At 37.4% G+C, this 24,291-nt stretch overlaps 1 protein-coding gene and 1 long non-coding RNA gene across 5 annotated transcripts in view; one reads left to right on the forward strand and one right to left on the reverse strand.

Moving 5' to 3' along the window:
- LOC6651232 (homeotic protein ultrabithorax) overlaps positions 1 to 24,291 on the forward strand; it is a 91,201-nt gene that overhangs the window by 23,910 nt on the left and 43,000 nt on the right. For 2 of the 3 annotated variants that reach the window (XM_015176925.3, XM_002072873.4), the window contains exon 3: positions 3,130 to 3,180. The exons of the other annotated variant lie outside the window; for it this stretch is intronic. In XM_015176925.3, coding sequence (XP_015032411.1) covers positions 3,130 to 3,180 — 51 coding nt within the window. The remainder of the gene's footprint in view (positions 1 to 3,129; positions 3,181 to 24,291) is intronic. 3 annotated transcript variants of the gene reach the window in all.
- Positions 10,504 to 14,836, reverse strand: LOC124459977. 2 transcript variants are annotated; one of them, XR_006953936.1, is made up of 2 exons: positions 14,663 to 14,836; positions 10,504 to 10,952 (listed from the first exon to the last, which is right to left on the reverse strand). It is a non-coding gene; the product is annotated as an uncharacterized LOC124459977 (long non-coding RNA). The 2 variants fall into 2 exon arrangements; XR_006953939.1 differs by lacking the exon at positions 14,663 to 14,836 and adding an exon at positions 11,014 to 11,049.

Genomic DNA, 24,291 nt, shown 5'->3' on the forward strand with positions numbered 1-24,291 from the left:
TTAAATGTGTTTTATCGAAAATGGCCAAATAGCAGCTACAGTGTGGAAAACAATTGGCAATATCTTCCCCACAAGTTCGGAGACCTTATAGCATACATATGTCTCTTGTAATTACTTATTTCTCTCAGTGTCTTTGTTGTCATTGGAAAGATATTTATTTTACACGCACTGTGGAAAATACAAAAGAAAGAAATGTTGTAAACAATTCATAAAATGTCCTAGTTCACATGAAAAGAATTCTTTGTTTCAACCCACTGTGCAGCGACTCTTGACTTTGTCATTGTTGTTGCTGCCGTTGCTGCTGCTGCTGCTGCTGTTGTTGTTGGAGCTTTTACGCCACATGCCCGTAAATTTCAATGTAAAATGTTGCATTTATCTTGTAAAAATAATAAATCCAACAAAGGGACTTTACTTCACGCTTGGCAACACAGAACGAAAAAAGAAAGAGAAACAAAAACGAGTTGTTGGAATGGATTGGCTTTCCCTCCAGAGGGCTAACTGGCTGCCTGGCTGGCGGATCGCAATTCTAAGGGATGCAGTGACCAGTTCGTGCTAATAATGGCCAATGGCAATTTGTATAGACGTAAATTTAGCTAATTTTATTAACCGGCCAGGCAGAAGATTCATCTCCAACCCCTTTAACAGTCTAAACGAGATGATAAAGAATTAGTCAATTTAACAAATTTATGTATTGGCTGCTTTACCATTGACGCTTGCATTTTCCATTATCGAAAATCCCAAATGTTGTGCCATAAATTTTCTCCTAAATGTGAAAATTCTGCAATTGCAACACAAAAGCGTACGCACACAGACACACACATAGACAGGGACACACACACACTTACACAGAGAGGGAGAGAAGGATTTTCATTATAAAATATCGCTGAGGAGTGCAGCGATATGCCAACCGAAAGCCAAAGAGTTTGCAATTTATTTTAAAATAAAAGTATCTAAAAGCATGACAAATAGTGTGAGATATGTTTTTGCGCACTGCAGCTTTTCAGAATGAACCCCAAACACACACCAACCCAGAAACACCCACCACCCGTCTCTCACTCACCCGTCTGCTCATTCAAATGCGACATATGATGGGGCGCCTCTGATTTATTTGCATGCAAAAGCGCAGCGCCTGCATTGGCTCGGCGACAGCGACAACAAAAAAAAAATGGAACAAAAGTTTTCATACAAAAGATCAAAGAGTCGACCGCAGGTTATCCTATAAAAAATTATTTAAAATTTTGAAAGATTACTTTGGAATTGTAAGCTATTTTCCTGTTCTTTCTTTATAACAATGTAATTCACAACTAGTTTTAGCATTCGATTCTAATGAGATTCTTACTAATGACCTGCTCATTCGAAGTGTTCAGATAAAGTTTTGTTCTATATAATTTAAGACGGAATGTTCAATTGGGTAATTTTTGAAATGTTAGTCAGCCAGGGAAGAAGTTTTTCTTATATTTCCCTGCATTCTTTGACCTTTAAGATTAAATTGCTACTCTATTGAACAAGAAATCAAACAGAAATATAAAGAAATGATAGCTAAATTTACTTTACTTTAAATGATAAACAAGTCTAAAAAATGTTTACTCTGAAGCTGCATCTGTTATTTTCCTATATACAAAAGAAATATACCCTATATATACCACACAAAATGTAGGGTATCTGTTAAAAAATGAAAGCGACAACACGACCAACGGCAGAACTTGTCATTTTTTAGCAGATAGTCGGATGTTGTTGTTGTTGCCTTTGTGTGCCAAGCACGTAACGCCCATTTTTGACGCCAACATGGGCAGCAATTGAGAGTTGCCGTTGCCAAATGGAGTTGCATGAATGAAGGGGAATAATGCTGAACCGACTTCATCAAAATTCATAAATTTCATTAAAAACTAAAGAATCGAAAAAACTTAATCAGTTCAATACGATTTGCCAAATACAAACATTCATCCATACTAAAGAAAAACCTTAAATTGCCCATTCTAACCGTCTTTTTAGGAGTGTGTCCCGTGCCACTTTATCTAACGCAATACATCATATGCTGCAACATTTTCCAAGTTGCGTCAAGTTGCATTTAGGTCTTATTTATGCAAATTTTACATGCTTCAATTTTTCGCCAAGTGCCTCGTGTCGTTTTCGATTATTTAAAACTTTAGATGAAATTTACTAGGTAATGGGGGTAACAAAAACGGGACGGAGTAGGGAAGGATGGATGCTGAAGGTACAGCGGGAAGTTCTTTTTAATGCGCACACCTGACGCGCATCAACGTCTTTCCGGCTCCAGGACTAGCTTGAGCTCCGTCTTGCGTCTGGGATTAGGATACAAGGATGCCAGAGTCGGTAGGGCTGTGAGGGCCCTGTGCATAATTTTGTGCGCTGCTGTTAAACAAATAAATTCTAGACAGCTAAAGTTATTAGATTAGCATTAGAGACAAGACGCAACGGGAGAACAAGAGAGATTGCTCCTCGTCTGGGTTGCCTTCGAGGAGGGATTTGGGGGCGGCAAAGCTTTAAATTACGATTTACCTGCCATATTTACATGTATATAAACGATTTGTATATATATCTACGCAAAAGTTGAGCAAATTTATGAAAAAGTTAGCTATTCTTTTCGTGGGAGTCATGTGCTTTTTATAGTGCCAGTTCTTAAGAAAACCAAAGGTTGGCTACTAAACAACACTACAACAACAACAACCCAACAAAGAGGAAAACTTTTTATTTTCTTTCAAAAGTGGAAATTTTTCAAATATATTATCACATATACTGAATATATTTATAACATGTAAACATTTCTTCTTATACTTCGTTTTTTAATTTCGCTTTGCTTTTTTGTTGCCATTTTTTTATGTGTTTATGATTTTAAATAATCTCTTTCGATATAATTTCTTTGAAATTTCTTTTTTATATCCTTACTTAACTTTATTTGCAATTATTGTTTAACCAAGTCAAACCAAGTTAAAATATATTTTCAATAAAATGAGTTTATATTTTAATACATTGAAGTCCTTGTTTTGTTTTTATTCTATTTTGTTTTTCTTTTTGTTCCTTTTTATTTGCTTCGCAATGAATTTAGGCACTTTAAAGTATTATACAATTTTGAATTAATCACATTTTGTTATTTCTATTACTTTTCAGGTAAGAGATACTCCGAATCTCTTGCGGGCTCTCTTCTACCAGACTGGCTAGGTAAGTGCAACTTGTTATTTCTTTTTTCTATTTTTTGTGTATTTTTAGATTATAGTTTTTCAGATTTTCAATTTTGATTTTGTATTTTTTCTCCCTTTTTGGTAAAACTTATGATTGTGATTGAATTTTGAAGAACATTATGATTTTTGATTTGAATATATTTACCTATAAGTTGCAACGCCCATTTATCATTTACAACAAAAAAAATTCTTCCTCAAAAACATTGCCGAACATCCGCATCCCAACAACCAACTCCAACTCCAAAAACAACATCAACTCAACAGATTCCAGTTCCAACTAGCCCAACTTATCAGTAATCCAAGTCCAAACACAAAATTCATTCAAACAATCAATCAATCCGACAAAGCTTTTTTGACTTTTTTGTTGTTGTTTTGCTTTTTTGTGTGTCATCCTCATCATCATCATCATCATCATCCGCAACATTATCATTATCATCATTGCCCCCTCTTGCTCTTCATTTTGTGTCAGTCAAAGGAGCGCCAGCCCCCAAGAGTCCGAGGTAAAAGCTTAAAATTCAAATTCCAATAAATCGTAAATGTTGTGTGCATATTCCTACTTCCTCCTATCTATATATACATATACATATATACTCCCCCGATTCTGTTTAGCATGTGCATGTGCCCTAAAGAGAAATTTCCATTCCAAATTTGTGTACATAAATTTTGTTTGTGCTTGCCACACATGACGACTGCAACGACGACTATAGAGAAGAAGAGAAGTCGAGAAGGTGTTGCAATATAAATTAAACAATATAATATATGAAATTATCAGCTCATAAACTTTACCAAATAATTGGCAATTATTCAGTTTGTCAACTCGGTGCAATGAGCCAACAAAATACACACATAGACACACGCACACACATATACATTTACAGACGATTGGGTCTTTTGGTTAGAGTTTTCTCTGGTTGGAACAATTAAAGCCACCCACAAGATGAAGGTGAAACGGCGCGTTGTGGCTGTGGCTGCCACAAGTGGCAAGTATCATTTGGCACGCAAAGAGAGTGGAAGCCGAGTGAGAAAATTTTTGTTTTTTTAGCCTGGCCCTAGAAGTCGCCATGGCCAACGATTTAGTAACAAAGCGTATCATTTTGTTAGCAATTTTTCAGCATGTTGCATTTCACAAGAATCGCTTTAAAACACGCCACAGTAGTTGCCGCACACCACCCAATACACACACAAACACACACACACAGTCACACATAGAGTGACAATTAAATAGAATTTTCGCTTCTTTTTATTATTGGATTGCATTAATTTAGTCAGCTACTTGAAACCACAAAAACATACATTATTAACACAATTATAATGTTGTTCATTTTGATTTTGAGGATGCGTGTTAAGCAGATACACTTGACAGATACTTTTACCCCTTTTGAAATTCCACCCCCTTTGCACTAGCTCCATTTCTCTTTTCCTTCGTTGAGTGTTTTGTATTGCCTCCCAAAAAAAAAAAACAAACAAACAAAACAACACAAACAAAAATTGCAAGTTTTGCATTTTCCTACATATATGTATATATTTAGTTTTGTATGTGTGTATATGTATGTATGTTTATCGTCAATTTATACAATCGCATAAATTACCAACATACATAAACCAACTTCCTTCACTAAATGCCACTTGCTGCCAATCGTAATCAATTCTTGTGTCTATAAAAAAAGGACCAGCCTGTCGCAGACAGTCAGCAACAACAACAGCAACGACGACAACAACAACAACAGCATGAAGAACAGCTATCTATCTATATCTATATCCGTATCCGCCTCCGTATCCATTTAGCCAAGTCAACCGCACCATTTCCCATCCCCATACCCTCCACCAAGCGATATTGCCATCAGCAAAAGATGTACGCATAAATTTTTATCTGAATTGTTGAAATCTTCAAATGTTTTTGGTAGAAACGTAAAATCCATTAGAAAATTAATAAAGAAAATGTATAAATGCGGTTTTACTCCCCCTGTTTATATTTCTCACAACTCGCATTTGTGTGGGGACATCTCTATAAATAAGACAACGATAATAGAATTGAATTGATTACAAATGTTTTGTCCGCCTTGGCAAGGCAGAGTACCTTTCCTCAATAATTTCCAATAATAAATCATTTATTTTTTGTGCTCACTTTGATCATTATTATTTTGCATATTCAATTACAATAACTGAGGCCATATGTTCATACACATACACACACACACCCACTTATATATAGATAAAGATATTGTAAAGTACTCTCATTCACATTACCCCGTCTGAAACTCGAATAGGGGGCGCCTATTTATAAGGAAACATGAATGAAACAAATATTTCGACGATCGACGTCTGGGCGCCCCTACATATGCCTACACCCAAAGCAAATGGGCCACAATCCAACAATAAACAGCATAATAATGTGCAATAAAGTATCTTAATTTGTTGAATTGTTGATAAACTTTGGCGCCACTTTGCGGATAAATATGAAACGAAACAACAAAAAATACAAAAAAAAAAAACCAAAGGCTTATTGAAAAGATGCTTGGAGAACAATTGAGAACAAACCAAAAACAAACAACTGCAAATACATTTCGAAAAGTCTCTAAAAACGATAAATATCTTCGCGCATTAGTAGATAGTTAAGATTTCGAGATTCTTAACTACAAAATGAAACATTTTTTATTTACCATATTATAAAGTATGTATGTTGTTTAGTGAGTATTTAGTTACAACTTTCACGCAGTTTAGCAAAGAGCAACAGTTTCCTGTACTTGCAGTTATTGTGACTATTATTTATAAAATTACAAAACAACTGCAACTGTTTCGCCCTCCCCCTCACTTTTACTCTCTGACCCTATTGTCTCTTGGCCATCCATTTTGTATGCCTCGTTGTTGTTCTATTTAAATTATCAGTTTATTTGACTTTTGACATTTGCAGGTGAGATAGAGAATTACTATATGAAACTGCAACAAGTTGAATTATCTACGACTGTTTTGTGTCTATAAGTGTGTGTGTGTGTGTGTGTATTGTGACTGTGCACTTTCCCACTATCTGTGACATGTTGTTGCAGTTGCCCTCAATCCATGTCCGTTTAATTGCCCCTACGAGAGACTTGGCAAATTAGTTAATTGGAGTCCAGTTTACTTTGGACTATGTTGCAATGACAAAATACTTATATATGTGGGGGTATTTAATTATGATTCTCTCCTCTACCGACTCTCTCCCTCTCTCTTTCTCTTTCTTATCATTCATTCTCGCCCTTTATTGCTTGATAACAGAATTTAGCGAGAAGTAATTCATCTGTTACATTATGCTTGGCATTTTTGGTTAGTTTTATTCATCACTTTAGTAATTTTAATTGGCTTGGCATGAAATAATTGCTCAAAGGCCGAGTATATTGTTTTTAGATTACAAAAAATTTGTATTAAATTATATGCAATGTGACTCATCTTAATAAGTTCACCCTCTTTTTTATAATGTTCGATTTTCCAATCTAACCAACTGTGTAAATATTGGTTTTGTTACATTTAGGAACAACAATTGTCCCAAAATGCGATGAGCTCTATAAGATAAGGAGTTAGTGTATAAACAGGATTCTTTTAATAATAGGTGCACTTTAAAAAAAACCATAGATTTTCAGCAAAAACATGTTTAATTCATTTAAAGTATTACTTCAAGGATTCAACGTAATTAAATCCTTATATAACTTAAATTCTACTTCCATCCTCCCTTTATGATTTTCTTAAACTTTGCAAGTTTCCCTTACTGCTTGGTGCAGAATTCTTAATTAGAAAAGTAAAGTGTACTTATTTATTTGGCACACATTATATGCCATGTCATTCCTTGCTGTTTTTATACCAAAATCAAATTAGTTCTATCTTTCTGAATATTCTTTTATGTAAACTATAATGTATATAATATATTTCAGTTTTTTGTATTTCTATCAAAATTGGTTTTCTGAGATAAAGTTATATATTTCTCTCGGTTATTTCTCTTTCCCTTTCCGCATCTCCAAGTGAAAAATATAATTATTGCCTTGACAATGTTGTTGAACGGCTTTAAATTAACATAACACTTTAATTTAGCATTAACAAACTAATTAAGATTCAATACTGAGATATTCTCATACGCACAGATGAATCTTAACGGATTCAGAGAATTGGCACACAATTAAAAACGTCAGAAATACATATACATACATATTCTTATGCCATCTACCTGTATGCCCGGAACTCTAAATGGCGCACAGCCTATTTTGCGTCCTTTTATTGATTTTTGTAGGCCATTAAATTTTGCACAGTTACCCATATTTTCCGCCATTTGCTAGAGAGATCTACCCCAAAATGTACTTGGCCTCCACCTCCACACACTTCTCATTCCATTCTGTTTCCAAAATGTCCTCTCCAACCCCCAGAAAAAAAAGGAAAGGAACAACAACCAAATGCCGGGAGCAATGTGGCAGATATTTTTTCTTTTGCCAGCTCAGCAGATGAATGCGTATAATTTTCGGTTTGATTTATGCCCACTGACCCCCCAGCCCCCACCCCCCAACCAACCATCCAACACCAACATTCGACCGCGCTCTGGGCCACCTTACGCGCGCACACATGGCCCATATCGCCCATGGCCCAGTGCCACCCGCATTTTCCATTCTTCTCATTCTCAGAATTTACGCCAAGGTTGGCAACCTCAGATTTGTTACGGGGGCGTGGTGGAGCATCCAGCTCCAGCTCCGGCTCCGACTTCAGTTCCTGCTAATGCTGATGCTAATGCTGATGCCGATGCTGATGCCCGATGCTGATGCTGATGCTGGTCGTCCCTTTATCACAGAAAATGCTAAACGCAGACAATACATTTCTCTTGCGTCGTTCTGCCGTCGGGCTCAAGGCTGGCTTTATTACATTAAACGTTCGTAAAATAAAAATTGTGCCACTTTCTCAAAAACACGCACAACAATACACACTCACACACACACACACACACGCATACTCCTAACAAAGCTGGGAATCAACCTGCTGTGGCAAACTGCCGCAAAAACGGTGGCTTGAGGGGGAAGGCAACAAAAAACGGGACCCAAATGTTCTTTGGTGTGCGAGTCCTTACTGCATTCGCTTACATAATCAGTCATGTTATCCTTGTCACACATACGACAAAGGAAGCATCAGAGCGAACAAAGGAGAGAAAGTGAGAGAGATAGAGCATAAGCGAATTATGTTCAAAATTATTTATTTATGTTATTTTGTTGTTAGCCTCGCACAAGTACATATATGATTTTTAGATGTTTTAAAGGTTTCAGAACCGGTTAAGGACAACAGATAGTAAGAGAGAGAACGAAAATATCGATTTAAACCCATTTCGATAAATTATAAGTCCAAGAAATAAATATCTAACACCAACATATGGCCGTTGCTTTTGATAATTGACCGAGAATACTTATAAATGTAATTTTTGTTATACTTTCTTAACTTTCTCTTCCTCCACTTAGTCTCTCTCTCTCTCTCTCTGTCTGTCTCCTTCTGTGGTCTCTCCGTTCTCTGTTTTTTTTCGCATTTTGCTTTGGTCTTACGCATCGTCTTTCCGTTTTCGTATAGCTTTCCACGCCGAAAAATTCCTTTGGCATTGATAAATGGCATTTGGCGCACTGTTTGTTGTTTTTATTGTTATCCTTCTTTGCGCTTTTCGCACAGCTTTTAGCAGTTTTGTCCTGTCGGCAGCGAAGTATTGTTTGTTTCCAGTTGCCTTGCTTTGGCCTTTTCTCTCATTCGCAGAGTTCGTTTGTTTTTTTCTCTTTGCTTTTTGTTTCCCTCTACTTTTGCGTTTTGCCTGTTCAACGGAATCTGGGCTATTTATTCACCCAATTTCTATTTTTTCTTTCCTTTCCCTTTGCACATTTATCATTGTGCCTTCAGCTGCACATACACACACACGCATGGAGTTACACCCACCAACATGTACACTTACAAAAATCATGAGGTTAAAACGACACCAAGTGGGCCATCATCTTTCGACGGTTGACAGAAATCTCTGAAGATTTTCGTGTGGCGAATTATGCGTCCAGCCCAATTCCCTAAGGTTCAGGCAATTAAAATGTTTTATCAAAAAGTTCTTAGATATATTGCAAATTAATTTGCTGATAAATTTAATTTCGAAGCTCTTAAATCTTGACGAGTTTTGGCAATTTATTCACATTTAAGCATTTCCCTTGGGGAAATCATACGAATTTATCACAAAAATATTTGTTCACATATATTTGGCATTGGTGTACAAAAATGTATTTTGAAAACATTCGAACACATTTTTTAAACAAGATAAATGTCTTTAGATAACAGCATTCGAAAAAAGAAGGTCATTCAAATTTCATTGGTGGTCTTTGTTATTCGATTTGTGAAAACTTTAAAAAATAGTTTCATATGGAAAACATACGTTTTTATTTGCACTATGTATATGAGATATAATTAACTCCTGCCAAGTTTCGTATACTAGGATTCCCTTTGTGAGAAAACAATGAGACAAATACATATACTTAGATCTTGTAACAGATAAGTAGAGTGGCTTATTCTAAAACAAAAAACTCGACACGTTTTTCAAAAATATCGACAAACTTCTAGTAATAAATCTCACACTCAAATATCAAGATGGAAATCGAAATCTTATTTGGTCCCTATGTTTAAGTTCCACGAAAGAGCAACTGGTTGTCTTTGGATCTTTAATGGGAAAGATCACGTCTTAATCTACTCGTAATCTCATTTGAAATGATTCACGCTTTGTTGTAGGTACATATATAGAAATAAAAATTTGTTTGTATGTACATTTCGTCTCTACGCAAACGCATGTTTCTGATGCCCCTGCCAGTTCGGTCCCCTTTTTCCCTCCATTAAAATGGTCGATGACGCTGTCTGCGTGTTAAGAACAAACCCCAAAAATAACTCGAAGGCTTGGCCATTGCTCATTCAATTTTCGACAACATCAACTCCATCTATTGGCTGTTGGACGAACTAAAAAAGGGCTCGCTCTACAGAAAAGAAGGTAGCTTTAATGTGTTATGAGCATAATATTAAGCTTTATGGGGATCAGTTGTAGCTAAAAAAACAAACAAAAAACAAAACGTACAACAAAAAACCGACAGCTTTTTTGATTTGATTAACAAACATATCCTCTCACAGAAACAGAAACAGACAGTCAATTGAAGGCCAATCAATTGAAAATTAAAATGCATTGCATGCCACTCATGAACGGGTGTGGAAACATTCATTTTGATGAGGTGTCGACTGTAATTTGAATGAACACTTTAACTGAAATCAACAAGAAACAAAAAGAAAAAACACCGAATTTGATGTGCAATGCTCTCGGTGATTATATAATTGAGTCGGAATCTAAGCGGCACAGCTGCTTCAGGCCCATTCAATTCCCATTCTCATGCCCATATTCCCAATGGAATGACCTATATAAAATTTTGAATGTTGCCGTTGCCGTTGCCTTTGCCGCCGCTGTCGTCGGTGGCGAAGTGTTTCCAGCAGCGGCGACTTGATGATGAAGCGGCAATAAATGAGTGGTTTATGGGCGCAGCTTATGCAAAAAGCACTCAAGCTTGTATTTTTGTCTTTCTCTCTCTTTTTCTCTCTCTGTTTCTCAGTGTGTTTCTCTGGTGTCGGGTTCTTGAGTTCTTTCTCGTTGGCACATAAATAAATCGATGAGCGCTCGACCCGCTTCGCATAGTTCGCCAATATTTTTATTGATTTGTCTGTGCCTCTTTGCTTCCTTTTTGCGTTCCGCCATGTCTGGAAAATGCGAAATGGATTATTTAAATCCTGCTTAAAAGTTAATAAAACAATTATTCACCTCCCTTCCTCCCTCCGCCCTCCAACCCTACTCGGTGCCTATGTGATGGTGGCCATGGAGGCAAAGAAAGCGCGGCAAGTGCGATAAATTTGTGCAACCCTGCGACCATAAAACATGCCTTTTGAGTAATTTCTCGTTGGCGTTTATTTTGCGCCAACAATTTATGGAACATGCGCAATTCGAACAAGAAGAAGCTGACACTGAACTGGACACAGCGTCGCGTGTGTTGCAAATTACGTTTATTTATTATACAATATTGAAAAACATTCAAATTCAGCCTAAAACCAAAATGCAAAGAAAAGTGACAACAATAAAACAAAAAGCCCGTCAAGAAATCGTCGAGAAACGCGACCAATTCATTATACAGACAGTCTGTCGTCCAGATATATCCAAATATATGTACGGATTGTATTGTTTGGCGGGGTCGCACATAAATCACTGGGTGAAGAGACGTGCTTAATACTTTTTACGCGTTTAAACAATTCAAAATTGTTTATGAGCTAAAATATTGAGCTATTGTTGATCGTAAATTTAATACTTATGCGTATCAAAATTGTTTACAAAAGTGCCACTCACACAGTTACACACAAATGCACATGTAGTGTGGTTTATGCACTCGAAAAAAAGTCACCCTGCAAAGATTTTTGCAAAAGTTTTGGCTTGAAATCTGAAATTAGGTATATTTGGTTTGAAACTGTTGAAATTAAAATTTAAGTGTTTAAACAATCTAAATAAAGTAAAATTAAAGAAATTTTCAGAGTTACCTAGCAGTTAACTGGCACATTTAGCTTAAAGCTTCCAATTTTCTTCGAGTGCAGCACAATTATTATTACCCTTAATGTGTTATGGAGAAAAAACGTATAAAATTAAAATGTTTTCTGCAAGTGTAAACGCTGCTGTCTATTATTATTATTGTTTTTTTATTTGTTGTTTTACATAAGTTAATTATTGCTTATTTGAACAACTTTAACAACAAAGCAAACAGCCAATAGAATCAGTGACAAACAAAACCGAAAATTATTTAACAATAATCTTAATTAATAATAAACAAAACAGTTTGAGTTAATTACAATTGTGTATGTGTGTGCGAGAGAGACAGAGAACGCTGCCTCCGTGTCCCTGCGTCAACAGAAACCAAACCTTTTTTGAGCAAGTGCTGGAATTTTTACTCGACCAGCAGCAAAGGCAACATTTCCCCTCCACACTCACAAACACACACAAACACCCAACACAGAACTGCTAAGAGCGGCTACTCTTGCAGGCTGATTTATTTGCCATAAGTCAAAGCAGGCGCGCATATACACGCCCCGCACCGCAACGTATGCTAGAGCGGGAGAGCAAAGGCAAAAGCAAAGAAAAGGCTGGGTTATTTGTCTTGCGGCACCGCCATTATTCATTTGGTCGCGGTCTCTCTTTCACTCATACGTTCATTCATGGCCGGCAATGGCAATTCACTCGCTCTCGAGAGCGCTCTCTCTTTTATGTCTGTGGCTCTCACTGAACGTGAGCGGGTGTGTGTGTGTCTCTCTCTGGCTTACTTGCTCTCTCTCTGTCTGCCGCTCGTTCTGTGTTTGCAAGAGTAATCGCTCTCTCTCTCTGATTTTAATGGCCGCTCTGAAGTGTTTATCGTTGGCACACAATATTCGCAAGTGGGATTTCTTATGGCAATGTCGTTCTACGTTTCGGCCCTATTGCCGTCGGCTAAAAACCGCCCACCCCCTTTCTCATTCGTTCACTTTGACACACACACACATACTCTCAGTGCATTCCCATGGTCTCTGTTTGTGTGTGCATTTGTTTTTCTTTGACTCTTTTTCCTGTTGCTGTTGGCTGCACTTTTCCTTCTTTGCCGTCTTCTGCTTCTTCTTCGTCTTCATCTTCTTCTTGCTGTCGTGGGTTTTTCTTGGCAGCAGTTGAAAAACCGCGCCACAATTGGCAAAGGCAAAGGCAAAGGCAAAGGCAAAGCTCCAACTTCGTCTTTTGTCCTCCATCTCTAGCTCCAGCTCTCTAGTTCTCAATCTTTGACTGCTCCCCGCGCTAACTTGGCAAAAAAGAGTTGTTTTAAAAATTGTTTATGGCCGTAATGCTGGCGCTGTTCATTTTCCACGACCACGACATAAAAGGAGGGCTGCTGAAGGAAAACTCTGCGTTTTCTCTCCCTCTCACGGTCTTCCCCTTTTTACCCATTTGTTGGCGTTGTCTTCGCCTGCAACATTTTTCTGATTAATAGTTTTATTTATTTTTAGCGCTCATCTTCTTCCAACTCGTCCAAGTCGTTTTTGTCGCTTTGTCGCTTTTGTTGTTGTCCGTCGCTAGCAACAATTTATGAGTCTTTATTAAAATGTTATATCGCTTATTGTTGTTGTATTTTTTATTTGTTTTCTGTTAGTTATATATTTTTGTTTCTGTTCATTTTTCCCCATTTTGTTTTATCAGCTCCACGCATTCCGTTTTTATCAAATCTGCTGTCACTTGCCGCTGATTTATTATAGACCATAATTCTTTCTTCATTCGTTCGTTCGCCCGTTCGCCAGTTCGTTTGGTTCTTGTTGTGTCCGATTCCGTAATGAAGTAAGTTTTGAGATATGGATTTTTCTTCTCCTGGGATTACATTTTTATCTACTGAAGAGGATCTCAAACAAAACAATCGATGGTACAGTGCGCTCTCCAGTTTTGCCATTCAATTGTATTGCACTTGGTGTCTGGAGTCTTATCTGTTGGCCTGTTGACAATGTGGCTACAATTTCTTTGCGAGACTCCTCCGAGCCACGACAACCACGACTCAGCTGACCCCGAAGGGCAACATGTGAATGTTGTGTGCAACATCGTGTTTACGTCCCGGCCGATCGAATCATGACAAGATTTTCGTGCCGAAAACGCCAGCCAAATGAGAAATGTTGTTCTTGCCACGATATTTTTCGGAGGAGCATGTTGTAAATTTCCGAAACGGCACGAATTCGACTTAGCTGCCACTCAGACATTAGAGAATTATCCTTGAACCGAAAGGTTTTTTTTTTTGTGTTTTTTGTTTTATTTTGTTGATTTTTTTATCCGACTGCAACTGTTCAACATGTGAGAAACATAATTTTTATGATTGATAATTGACTTTTCACCACGCCCAACGCTGTCAAGGTCGTCTCGGATGAGATTATTCTACGAAAAGCCTTGAAAGATCTTAAACTGAAAAAAATATGCGCAGTTTGCCTCATTTTTTTACGATGCCATAAAAAATTGCACTCCGTTAAGTGTCATGGTAGTCGCCGTCGTCGTTGTCATAAACAAAACTCGCGTTGAAACGGAGGCAGCGCTGCTAATTTGCACTTCCGTTGAAAATTCACTTCGCCGGCAACAGGATGCTGCTGTTGCTCTGTGTGTGTGTGTGTGTTTGTGTTTGAGTGCGAGGCAGGGCACAGAGACGGACGCAATCAGGACACACGTTGCCCGTTGCCATTTAGGTAGATGGCCCAGTGCATTTGGCACTTTTTTATGTCCTCGACAGCGATTGCCAACTGCGAAAGCGACCAAAAAAAAAAAAAGAGCCAACAACAGGACAACAAAGAAAAAAACAAAATCTGCAAATAGCTGCAGGTAAATGCGGCAAATTGCCATCACGTTTAGTCCTTGAATTTTGACAGATTCACGTACTTACATCTGTAGTGACAGCCAAATGGTTTTAGTGTGGTTCTTATTAAACTTTGACGAGGTCAATTAATCTACATGGTAATTTCTTAACATTTATAAAAAGATATCAAATATGAATTTAATGAACTGTAACTTTCGTCTTCAATTGTTAGATTGATCTTAATTTGAATGGGGTTTTTAATGTATTTATTTTACGACATTGAAAATTTGGCAAAGAAAACAAATCACAATTTATATTCTTTCAAAAAATAAATATTTACATTTGGAATTTTAAAATAATTTTTATATATATTCCCCAAGCATGAAGAGATTTATTCATATAGATCATAAACACAAACACAACTAACTAAACTATTTAGTATTTAAATTCACTTTAATTTTCCATCTCTATGCCTCACTTTCTCTCGTCTTGTCTCTAGTCTTAGCTAACAATGCTTTGGCGCAGATCAAACTAAGTTTAACAAACAAAAAACGTTTATGAAAGTTAAAAGCTTTTTTCAGCAAATTAACTAAGGCGCAATACAAGTAAAACTCTTATCAGATTACTAATTAATTTAATTTTCTGCCCAACGAACCCCGCGCCATCCCTGCCATTCCTGCTCTATGCAAGGGAAGGGCCCAAAAATGAAACCGCTTGAGTCGACAGAAAAAAGCGTTGGGCCGCTCTGCTTGGCTCTCAGGTATAGGGTGACTTCCTGACTCTTGTCAAAGTTTTTGCTGATTAAATCAGTCATAGAAATGTCGAAAGAGCAGCAACAAAAAAACACGAAGCAGGAAAAAAAGAAGAGGCGAATGGAAAAACCTTTAGACCAAATCAAATATTTGCCTGCCTGGCCAGGACAAGGACAGCCTAGACCAGCATTTAACCGTTAGTTTTGTGGTCTTATTATGCAAAGAAAGAAAGAAAAAACAGAGGGGGAAAAAAATGTTGGAGTCGGACCACCATCAGGCAAAACGAAGCCAACTCAAGCAGGCAAACAGAGGAAAAAGCCAAACACGAAACAGTTAAAAAAGACCAAACATTGAAGTGCAGGGGGGTGGTAGGCAGGGGGCAGGGAGGTAGAAGGGAGCGGAGGCACTTCTATACAAGGAAAAAGTCATCGTCATCGGCAATTCAAACATATGCACGCCTCAGTTGACGGCGACGGCAACGCCGACGCTGGCTTCGCTGCTGCTTAGTTAGCCTCATTTAGAAAACGTTTGTTATGCAATGCCAACATTTGTATTCGAAAATGTTTTTTATTCAGTTGTTGACTTTTTTTCTTCCTCTTTCTGCCATTTGCTTTGTATTGTAACATTGCTCGGCGCGGCCTAAATGGCTGACTGGGACTGGGACTGAAACTCTGAGACTGAGAATGTGGACATGGACATGGACAAGGAGATGGCGATGGCGATGGCGATGGCGACATGGCTTTGTGCCGACTTCAGCTGTTTGGTTTTGGTTTGCTTGGGTTATAGGTTTTTTTTTCCTTTCTTTCTTCGGCCTGAGCTGGGGCCTGGGCCTCAGTTCACTCGCTCAAGTTTGAATTTTAAATGCAATCATTTCCTTTACCGCAGTCACCCGCTCAACTGCTCACCCCTCTGTTCACGTGCAGGTTCTTCCGCTCACCTTTTTGGCCAGGCTCTCCTCTCTCTCTCTCTCTCTCTCTGTCTCTCTAACTGGCTTGTATGTAAGGACTTCGTGATTTTCGCTATGATTGTTTAAACCAAATGTGGCCAAGCTGGTACTGTCTGACTTGGCCAACATACATAGTTAGCTGGCTGGTTAACTAACGAACTGAAATTGTTTAAATATGCACAGAGATATAAAACATTTCGTGACATACGAGCGCATATCCCCCCCAAAAAAAAACAACAAATGTTCAATTCAACGATTCAACTCAATGCAAATGAACAGACCATACTCAACAGGGGGGAGCCCAGTCCGTTCCTATCTCTGTCACCTTAACCAAAATGTCTAAGGCTAAAACAGATCTCAAGCAAAAGCGTTTGCACGCCCGCAGAATTTCTCATTTGATTTATGCTGAGCAGGATTTTATTTTGGCGCAATTTATAAAGATGTCCGACTGCAAGCTTTTGAAATATATTTTTATAAATAAATACAAGATACATACATATACATATACATATATATATATATAAAGCATAAATTTTCAAGTTTCACGTTTTGCGTCTCTGCGTTTACCTGAATCGTTGTCGGCGAAGTCGTCATCCGAAAAAGAAAAAATACAAAACAAACAAAATTTCGGCATTTCTGTTTGCCCGACGGTCGCGCTGTCAACCCAATTCAAATTGTGTACAAAATCGTGAGATGCATAATTAATATATCTCTATATATGTACCTATACATACATATTTTATATACATATCTTTAAATCACGGAGTCGGCAATTGAGTTGTATCAGTGCGTGTTGAATTGGAAGTTGCCTAGTAGGCGGAGTGAGTTTAAAAGCTTTTTAATTTAACAATTTCCAACAGGTTAATATGACTCAATAGAGTAGTAATAAAATATGGAATATGGACAATAAGCGTTAACAGAGTGAGTGGTTACCTTAACTCTTAGATAAAAACAGAAATAAAATGGGATTTGAAAGGATACAAGTGGAAACACAGAGCAAAAACTGTTTCGGACCTCAAGCAAAGATATTTTGACACAAATATTTAAAACGAAAATTGATATGGTAGTTCCAACAACTACTAAGTACTTACTTATGTGATCAGGCATTATGAAATAGTATTTTGAACTCTATTTCATACTTAAAATTACTATTTCTCTCTCAATCTAAGCATTTGATTGTAAATTTGTAAAAAATAAACTAAATTAATTCATTAAACTTCGACTGTAAACAACAAAAATAGATATCAGATATTTAAATGTCTATATGGAATTTTTACAATATTGAATTGCCTTAATTAGTGCCTACTGAAAAAAGTTGAGTTAAATAATAGGTCAAGTTGTTTAATAATTATGCATTGAATAGACAATTTAATTGCCCATTGACAAGCACTTATCAATTAGTCATTTTATATATATTCAATGGTCGATATAAACTATTTTTAATATGACTATAAAAAGAAAAGGAAAATGGCGCCAGTTAGCAGTTAGCTAGCTCGTTTGCTTTTGGCGCCAATTTGGCCAGGGCCGCCTCCAAGCCCGGCTCAGATCTAAAGTTAAAGGCTCCCCATGCTACCAATTTTGGTGCGATGCGAATACTTTACAATGGCAATTAAAAGTAATTACCAAAACCATTAACGCAGCCGGCAAAAAAAAAAAATTGAAAAAAAAGAAATACGAAACGAAAACCAAGAAAAATAACAAAAAGCGATACCAAAAACGGAAAAATGTCCAACTAAAATGCAAGAAAAAGACAAAAAAACAAAAAAAAAACAACGAAAGAGAAAAAAAATGCACGTAATTTATTTGTCATCAATTGGCTGGCAATAAATCAGACAATCACAAAAATGCTGTCAGCATTAAGACATGTGAATACGAATACATTTGCAGCAGCAACAACTACAGCAACAGCAACAACAACAATGTTGCTGAGACGGCAGCAACAGCAACGTCGCCAGCATTTCAAGATTTATGGACGTGTAACCTGTTTCTTTAATTGCACATTTGCAGCCCCCAAACGACGACAACGGGCAACGGGCAACGTAAACGGCAGCAACAACACAAAAAAACCAACCAACAGCAACATGTGAAAAATAAATTAAATAAAAATGCATACAAAGCAAACGAAATGGCTTGAAAATGAACTCGAAAACGGGCAAACGGTAGCAAAAAAGAGCAGCACTCAGCACGGACTTGGTTGTCGCTTGGCTGCACTGCATCCAATCTGGAAGCTGCCAGCCAACCAGCCTGCTGACTAGTCAGCTGGGCAATGCAGTTCATGCAACATTTAATGATTTGCCGCCATTTTGAACTTAAGGTACAAGGGATCGAATTTCAAATATGTAGTTTATTGAAGCATTTAGTGAACTTACTGAAACCAAACATTCCATTAATTATCTTACAATGTGATTATTCTCTTCTTCACTTCGTACACTCATGAGGTTATTCATTGATTTTGTTTATACATTCATACTAATGGTTTATAGATTCCTTAAAATATTATTAGGAACTCTTTTTGTCATTGAGAGTCTACGTGCCTATGTTAAAATTATTGGTTCGATTCCATCGAAATGTGCTGCGTACATCAGAAATAAGTTTAAATACAAAACTTTATAGCAATAAAAATTAAAATTAAGAGACCAATTTGCATGGAAACATACAGATGGAGGGGAGTATCTTGACCAATTTTATTAGACCCTCTGCAAGTGTTTAATAATTATTAAAGCCGATTATAATCAATGTGTTCTATGATTTGTTTAATATTAATTAATTTAATACAGTAATTCATTCTATTCATATGTTGTATGAGAATGTTTTTTTTCAAAATAAATATGCACAAATTTTAATATATAATTATACATAAATATTTATAAAAGAAACAAAATGTAAAGGTAATTTTCCCAAATGATTTTCCACAAATACATATCTTGAAAATATTTTAAATATGGGGCAACTTTAATCAAAGATTTCTTTAACTTTAAAACTCGTTATCGCTTTTGAAACATTTTTTAGGTACAAATAGAGACAGTTAATTAAATATTCAAGTCTTTAATGATTTAAAAATAGAACAAAATGTTTTCTTAATGGAAAATTTCTTGCAGATTTGAAGCTAAAATCTGTCATTGGTTTGATAAAAACATGAAAAATACTAAAAGTGGCAAGAACTCAATGGAAACAACGCAACAAAAAACAGACACACACACAGAGAGGAGCATAAAAAAAACAACAACCAATAATAGTTTGAGTTTCCATGTTTTTGTCGAATTAAAATTTGCAACAAGACACGTTCGCTGGCGCTAAAGTTTGCCGCTGATCCTTCCCGATACTCCTGCTCCAGTTGCAGTTTCTGCTTCTACAATTCGGTCCTGGCTTGCTTAGTTATTCATGTACATTTGTATCCTGCGCATAAAATGCGGCTGCGGCTGCTGTGCGGAAAGGCAGCAGACAAATAGTAATGAAACTCTTCTCGGGCGGCTGCCAGGACATACGACGACTTCTTCAGCTTTTGACTGGGCTGGGTTAGCTCACACTCTCTCTCTCTCTCCTTTTCTCTCTGTCTCTCTATTGTATTGTGGCTGTTCTATGTTGCGCTGTCGTCTCTTTGTTGAGCAAGGATTGGAGCCACTCGGCTCCAGCAGCAGCAGAAACATTTCGACATAATGTAAACTAATTAAAATTCAAAAGCCATAAACAGATTTTGCCAATAAAACTTTGCTAGCTAAATATTTTTTGCACACACCAGCCAGCATGTTGAGAGATACACACACACACACACACACACTCATGGATAAGGGGAGACAGGGGAGAAACAAAGAAAACTTTACACAAATACAACAACTCTCTTCAATACATATTGTTGTTATTGTAGTTCTTCTCTAGTTTTTCTCTGCCAAAACTATTGCCAAAGCAGCCTTCGGGTCTAAAATCTCCAGTTAAAGGCAACTTAAAGTCTCTGTTGGATTTTCCTTTGGTTTTGCTATTATTATTGTTGTTATTATTGTGTATTGTTGTATGCTGAGATATATAGATATGGCTACAGATAGATATATGCATATATATATTTATTTCTGTGTGTATGTGGTTGCTTGCCACTCTTGAGTCGGAGTGGAGTGCAGGAAGTGAAACGTAGGAAGTGTGGCCAACAACATTTTATACTCGAGCGCATAATATTCATATGCAGGCCATAAAAAACTTTGGCAGCTCAACGAGGAGAGATCTTCTTCCGACATCCCTATCCCGTTATCCATTCCCATTCCCATTCCCATTCCAGTTCCTTCATCTCCCCTACTAGAACAGAGTTTGAGACGCTGTGAAATCTTTAAGGGAACTGTAGTAAAATTTTGTATATCTCTACTTAGAGAGAGGTTCATTAAAAACCAGTTTAGGCAAGTAACCAAATAAAATGTTATTAAATATTTGTAAGAAATTTATAATGTTGATGGTTTCTTGCAGATATAGTTACTTTTAACTGGATCTTTAGAACATAGAGTTATCATTTGGAATAAGGAATTGTGTAGAATTTTGTATTTATGCTTTCCCTTTTTTTGGCATTTGAAAGATACAAAAAATATGCAAGAATAAAAAAATAACAGAATAAAAGAGAGAGGAGAGAAACAAGGATAGATAGACAAACGTTAAGAGATAACTGCAGTGAAAGAGAGAGTGAGAAAGATAGTATTTTTTGTTGCAACGCCTCCATTTGTTGGTAGCTGGCAAAAAGTTGCATAGAAATGGATAAGGTAGCGGGGTGTGGCAGAAGCTTAACTTAACTTTGCTTTTACTGCGATAAAATGAAAATTGCACACGCGCCATAAATAAGGATTCTCACAAGGATAATTTATAAAACTTTGCTCACAACGTTTTACTTATGAGAAGCAGTAGCAGCAGCAGCAGCAGCAAGCAGCGAATGCCAGACACAACTTGCCTCCCAACTTGTCCTTTCTCACTCACACTCTCTCTCTCTCTCACTCCCTAGCTCTCTGTCTCAAACACACAGAGTGTTTGCCACCCGGGAACTGATGCACTTGCGTCTACTGCCTCTAAACCATTCTCATTCTCATTGCCATATCCTGGCCTGACGTCCTGGCCTGGGCACGGGGCAAGTGAAGTTTGTAAATTCCGCAAGTGTTGAGACTATGACGTATGCCCAAGACCCAACACCCACTTCAATTCATCCGAACGGGCATCTAGTTTAAAAGGTGGTGAGAGCAGGGACAAGAGGTCGACATTGGGGGTCCAAAGACCTGCATGCATATGCTGACCAGAACGACCTCTCCGGCCAGCCAAATGGCCAACAAAATGGGTAGGCTGAGAGGCAGCCGAAATTGTAATCGATGTGCGAAATAAACAAAAGCGGACATAATTATCGAGTTATCGCGCGGCGCCTTGCTGCGGGTGTGGCTCCCTGACTGCCCCTTCCCGACACTCCTCCTCTGTGCTTCAAAATGAATGGCCGTATACACTGGCCGTGCTTGGGCTGCGCTAATCCCGCACCGAAATTCTCGGCAAAGGCAACGCATCGATATTTATGATGTCATGGATTTTATTGTTGCCTGCTGCAAAATATTCATATGCGTTTGCCCAGGACTTGGGCACGGAAACAGTAAAATGACCATCAGCCGAACAGGATGTAAATTTTGCAGCAAAACGAGACAACGCACACAAGGACATGAACAGGACCGAAAAGAGATGGAGACAATGAATGTCCTGCTCCCAACTGAGCAGGAAAACAGAATATAGAAGGAGGAGGTGGACCAGTGGGTGGATTGTCGATAAGGCGGCTGGCTGCCTAGCTGAACGAGAGATGACGCTGGTGCGATAGTCCAATGTCCGCCAGGATATGCCACAGTCAAATTTGAGCAGGTCGAGCCCCACACCCGCTGACCCCTTCCATGACCCCTTCTCTAACGAATGCTCTAGGTCAGAGCGCAATAAAATGTTGCTGATATTGTTGTTCCATTTTTTTTCCTCTCTCTCTTTGTTTTCTTTTTTTTTTTTTGCTGCCTATTGCCAAGTTTGATGTGGCTCTTGTCCATGGGGCTCAGCATCAGTTAAGCTCCGCACGGAAGTTGCACATATGCCTCGGACTCGACTCTATTCGATGCGGGTTTCGGTTCGTCGCTGTTATTGCTGTTATTGTTGTTGCACTTGAGTTATGCGCATAGATTGAAAATTGTCGATAACCGAAAAAGAATCGCACGAAATGCAACCAACACCAACAAGCCACAGGGTCAAATCAACAGAGAGGCAACAACGTACAACTGATACCCTAAACAGGAATTTCCGTTAACAATGTCAATCCCAATGTCGGCAAGGTAGGTCTCATAATCCACATGCTCCTCCTTCGGCCAGGGTATTAAAAAAATACTTGGTCTGGGCGCGTTTTGCACTTCACAATTGTTTTCGAGGTAGAGGTTTAACAAAAAACCAACAGCAACAACAACAACAAAAATGTGTGGGCTTGGAAGGTGGCTGTTGTAGGCGTGTCCACATCATGTTGTTGGTGGGAGCGTGATGCAACACGCCATTATAAAGTTATTAAAAGACAACAACCAAATAACAGGAAAAACATACTCCAATTCAAGGGACACACATACAACCAATCTCAACCAATGTGAGTACCTGTAACAGGTAGAAAACAAAGCCAAATTAATGAAAGTAAGCAGCATGAAAGAGTTAATTGGCTAAGACTTCAATAACAGAAATGTTGGGTTAACAATCATATATCAGTGGGAACCTCTTGATAGTAGCAATTAAAAATTATTTAAGGAGACGTGAAATTACCTAGATGAAGTTAAATCAAGAACTTAAAAACTTAGGAAACTTGAAGAAAAATGCTGTTTCAATTAATAACCCGGAAACAAAGAGATCAGAGTAGCTTTTAACATATTTTAAGCCATTTATAAGAAACATTTCTAAAAAGGCAGAAACATTGTCTAAACCTTTTGTCAATTTTTTCATTAATTAATAACTAAAAAAGTCACTTAACGCAAAAGCGTCGACAGGTCGAAAGTTTGATTTGAATTCCTAAAAGTAAACCATAACTTTTCCATTAAATGAATTAAACTCACAATCAGTGACATATAGAAAACAAAAACTTGGAAAAATATAATAAGAAATTAGCACTATATTTTAAAATACGATTTATTTGCATTGCTTTTAACTTGTTAAATTGATTTGATTTACTTAAAAAATGTTTTCAGAATTTATTGGAAGGGCAGTAAACATGTTCATCAGAAGTAAATTTTCAACTACAAAGACCTCAGCACAAATAGATTAAAGCCAAACAGACTTTAGATACAAATTCATCCCAGAACTCAGTCCATTTTGATAGGCATTTTGACACTCTTTGCTTTTAAAGATTGTTTTTTTGTTTTTGTTTTGTTTAAATAAAATCATTTTTGCTACCGTCTGCTCACAATCAAAAAACCAGCAAAAAGGGGGCAACAAAGCAACAACAACAACAACAACAAGAATAAAATGCCTTTTTGCAACAATGCAAAAATTGTTTATGAGATTAAGCTCATAAACTGCAAAAATGCATTTTAATTGAAGTGCAGCTTTGGGACTTCATATATACACATACATACGTACATATATGTATGTAGTATATAAAGAAGAATATGTACGTATATAATATAATATTTCTGTTTGTTCGCTTTTCTGTTCAGCCTCTCGTTTGGTGGCACTCACTGATACTGATAGTAAATTTCCAATATATCGATACAAAAACTGAACTGAAAATGAACCCAAAGAGAGAGGAGGACAATATCGAGTGTGTGTGTGTATGTGTGTCCAGTGTGGACAATGGCGTTGATTGTTTGAACTTTGCTGGCGCTTCAGATTTTTTGTTTTTTTTTTTACTCTTTGCCCATGCCCCATGCAGTTTTTTCTGCCAATAAATTGGCAATAAACATAAATCGCAAGGATTTACAACACAGAAGCATATAAAATAAATTTATTTCTCATATGTATACGGGTAATTAACAGAGTCGATGAGGTGATGACCACCAGTCTGAACG

The sequence above is a fragment of the Drosophila willistoni genome, chromosome 3R (genome assembly GCF_018902025.1).
Source record: "Drosophila willistoni isolate 14030-0811.24 chromosome 3R, UCI_dwil_1.1, whole genome shotgun sequence".
Taxonomy (NCBI): domain Eukaryota; kingdom Metazoa; phylum Arthropoda; class Insecta; order Diptera; family Drosophilidae; genus Drosophila; species Drosophila willistoni.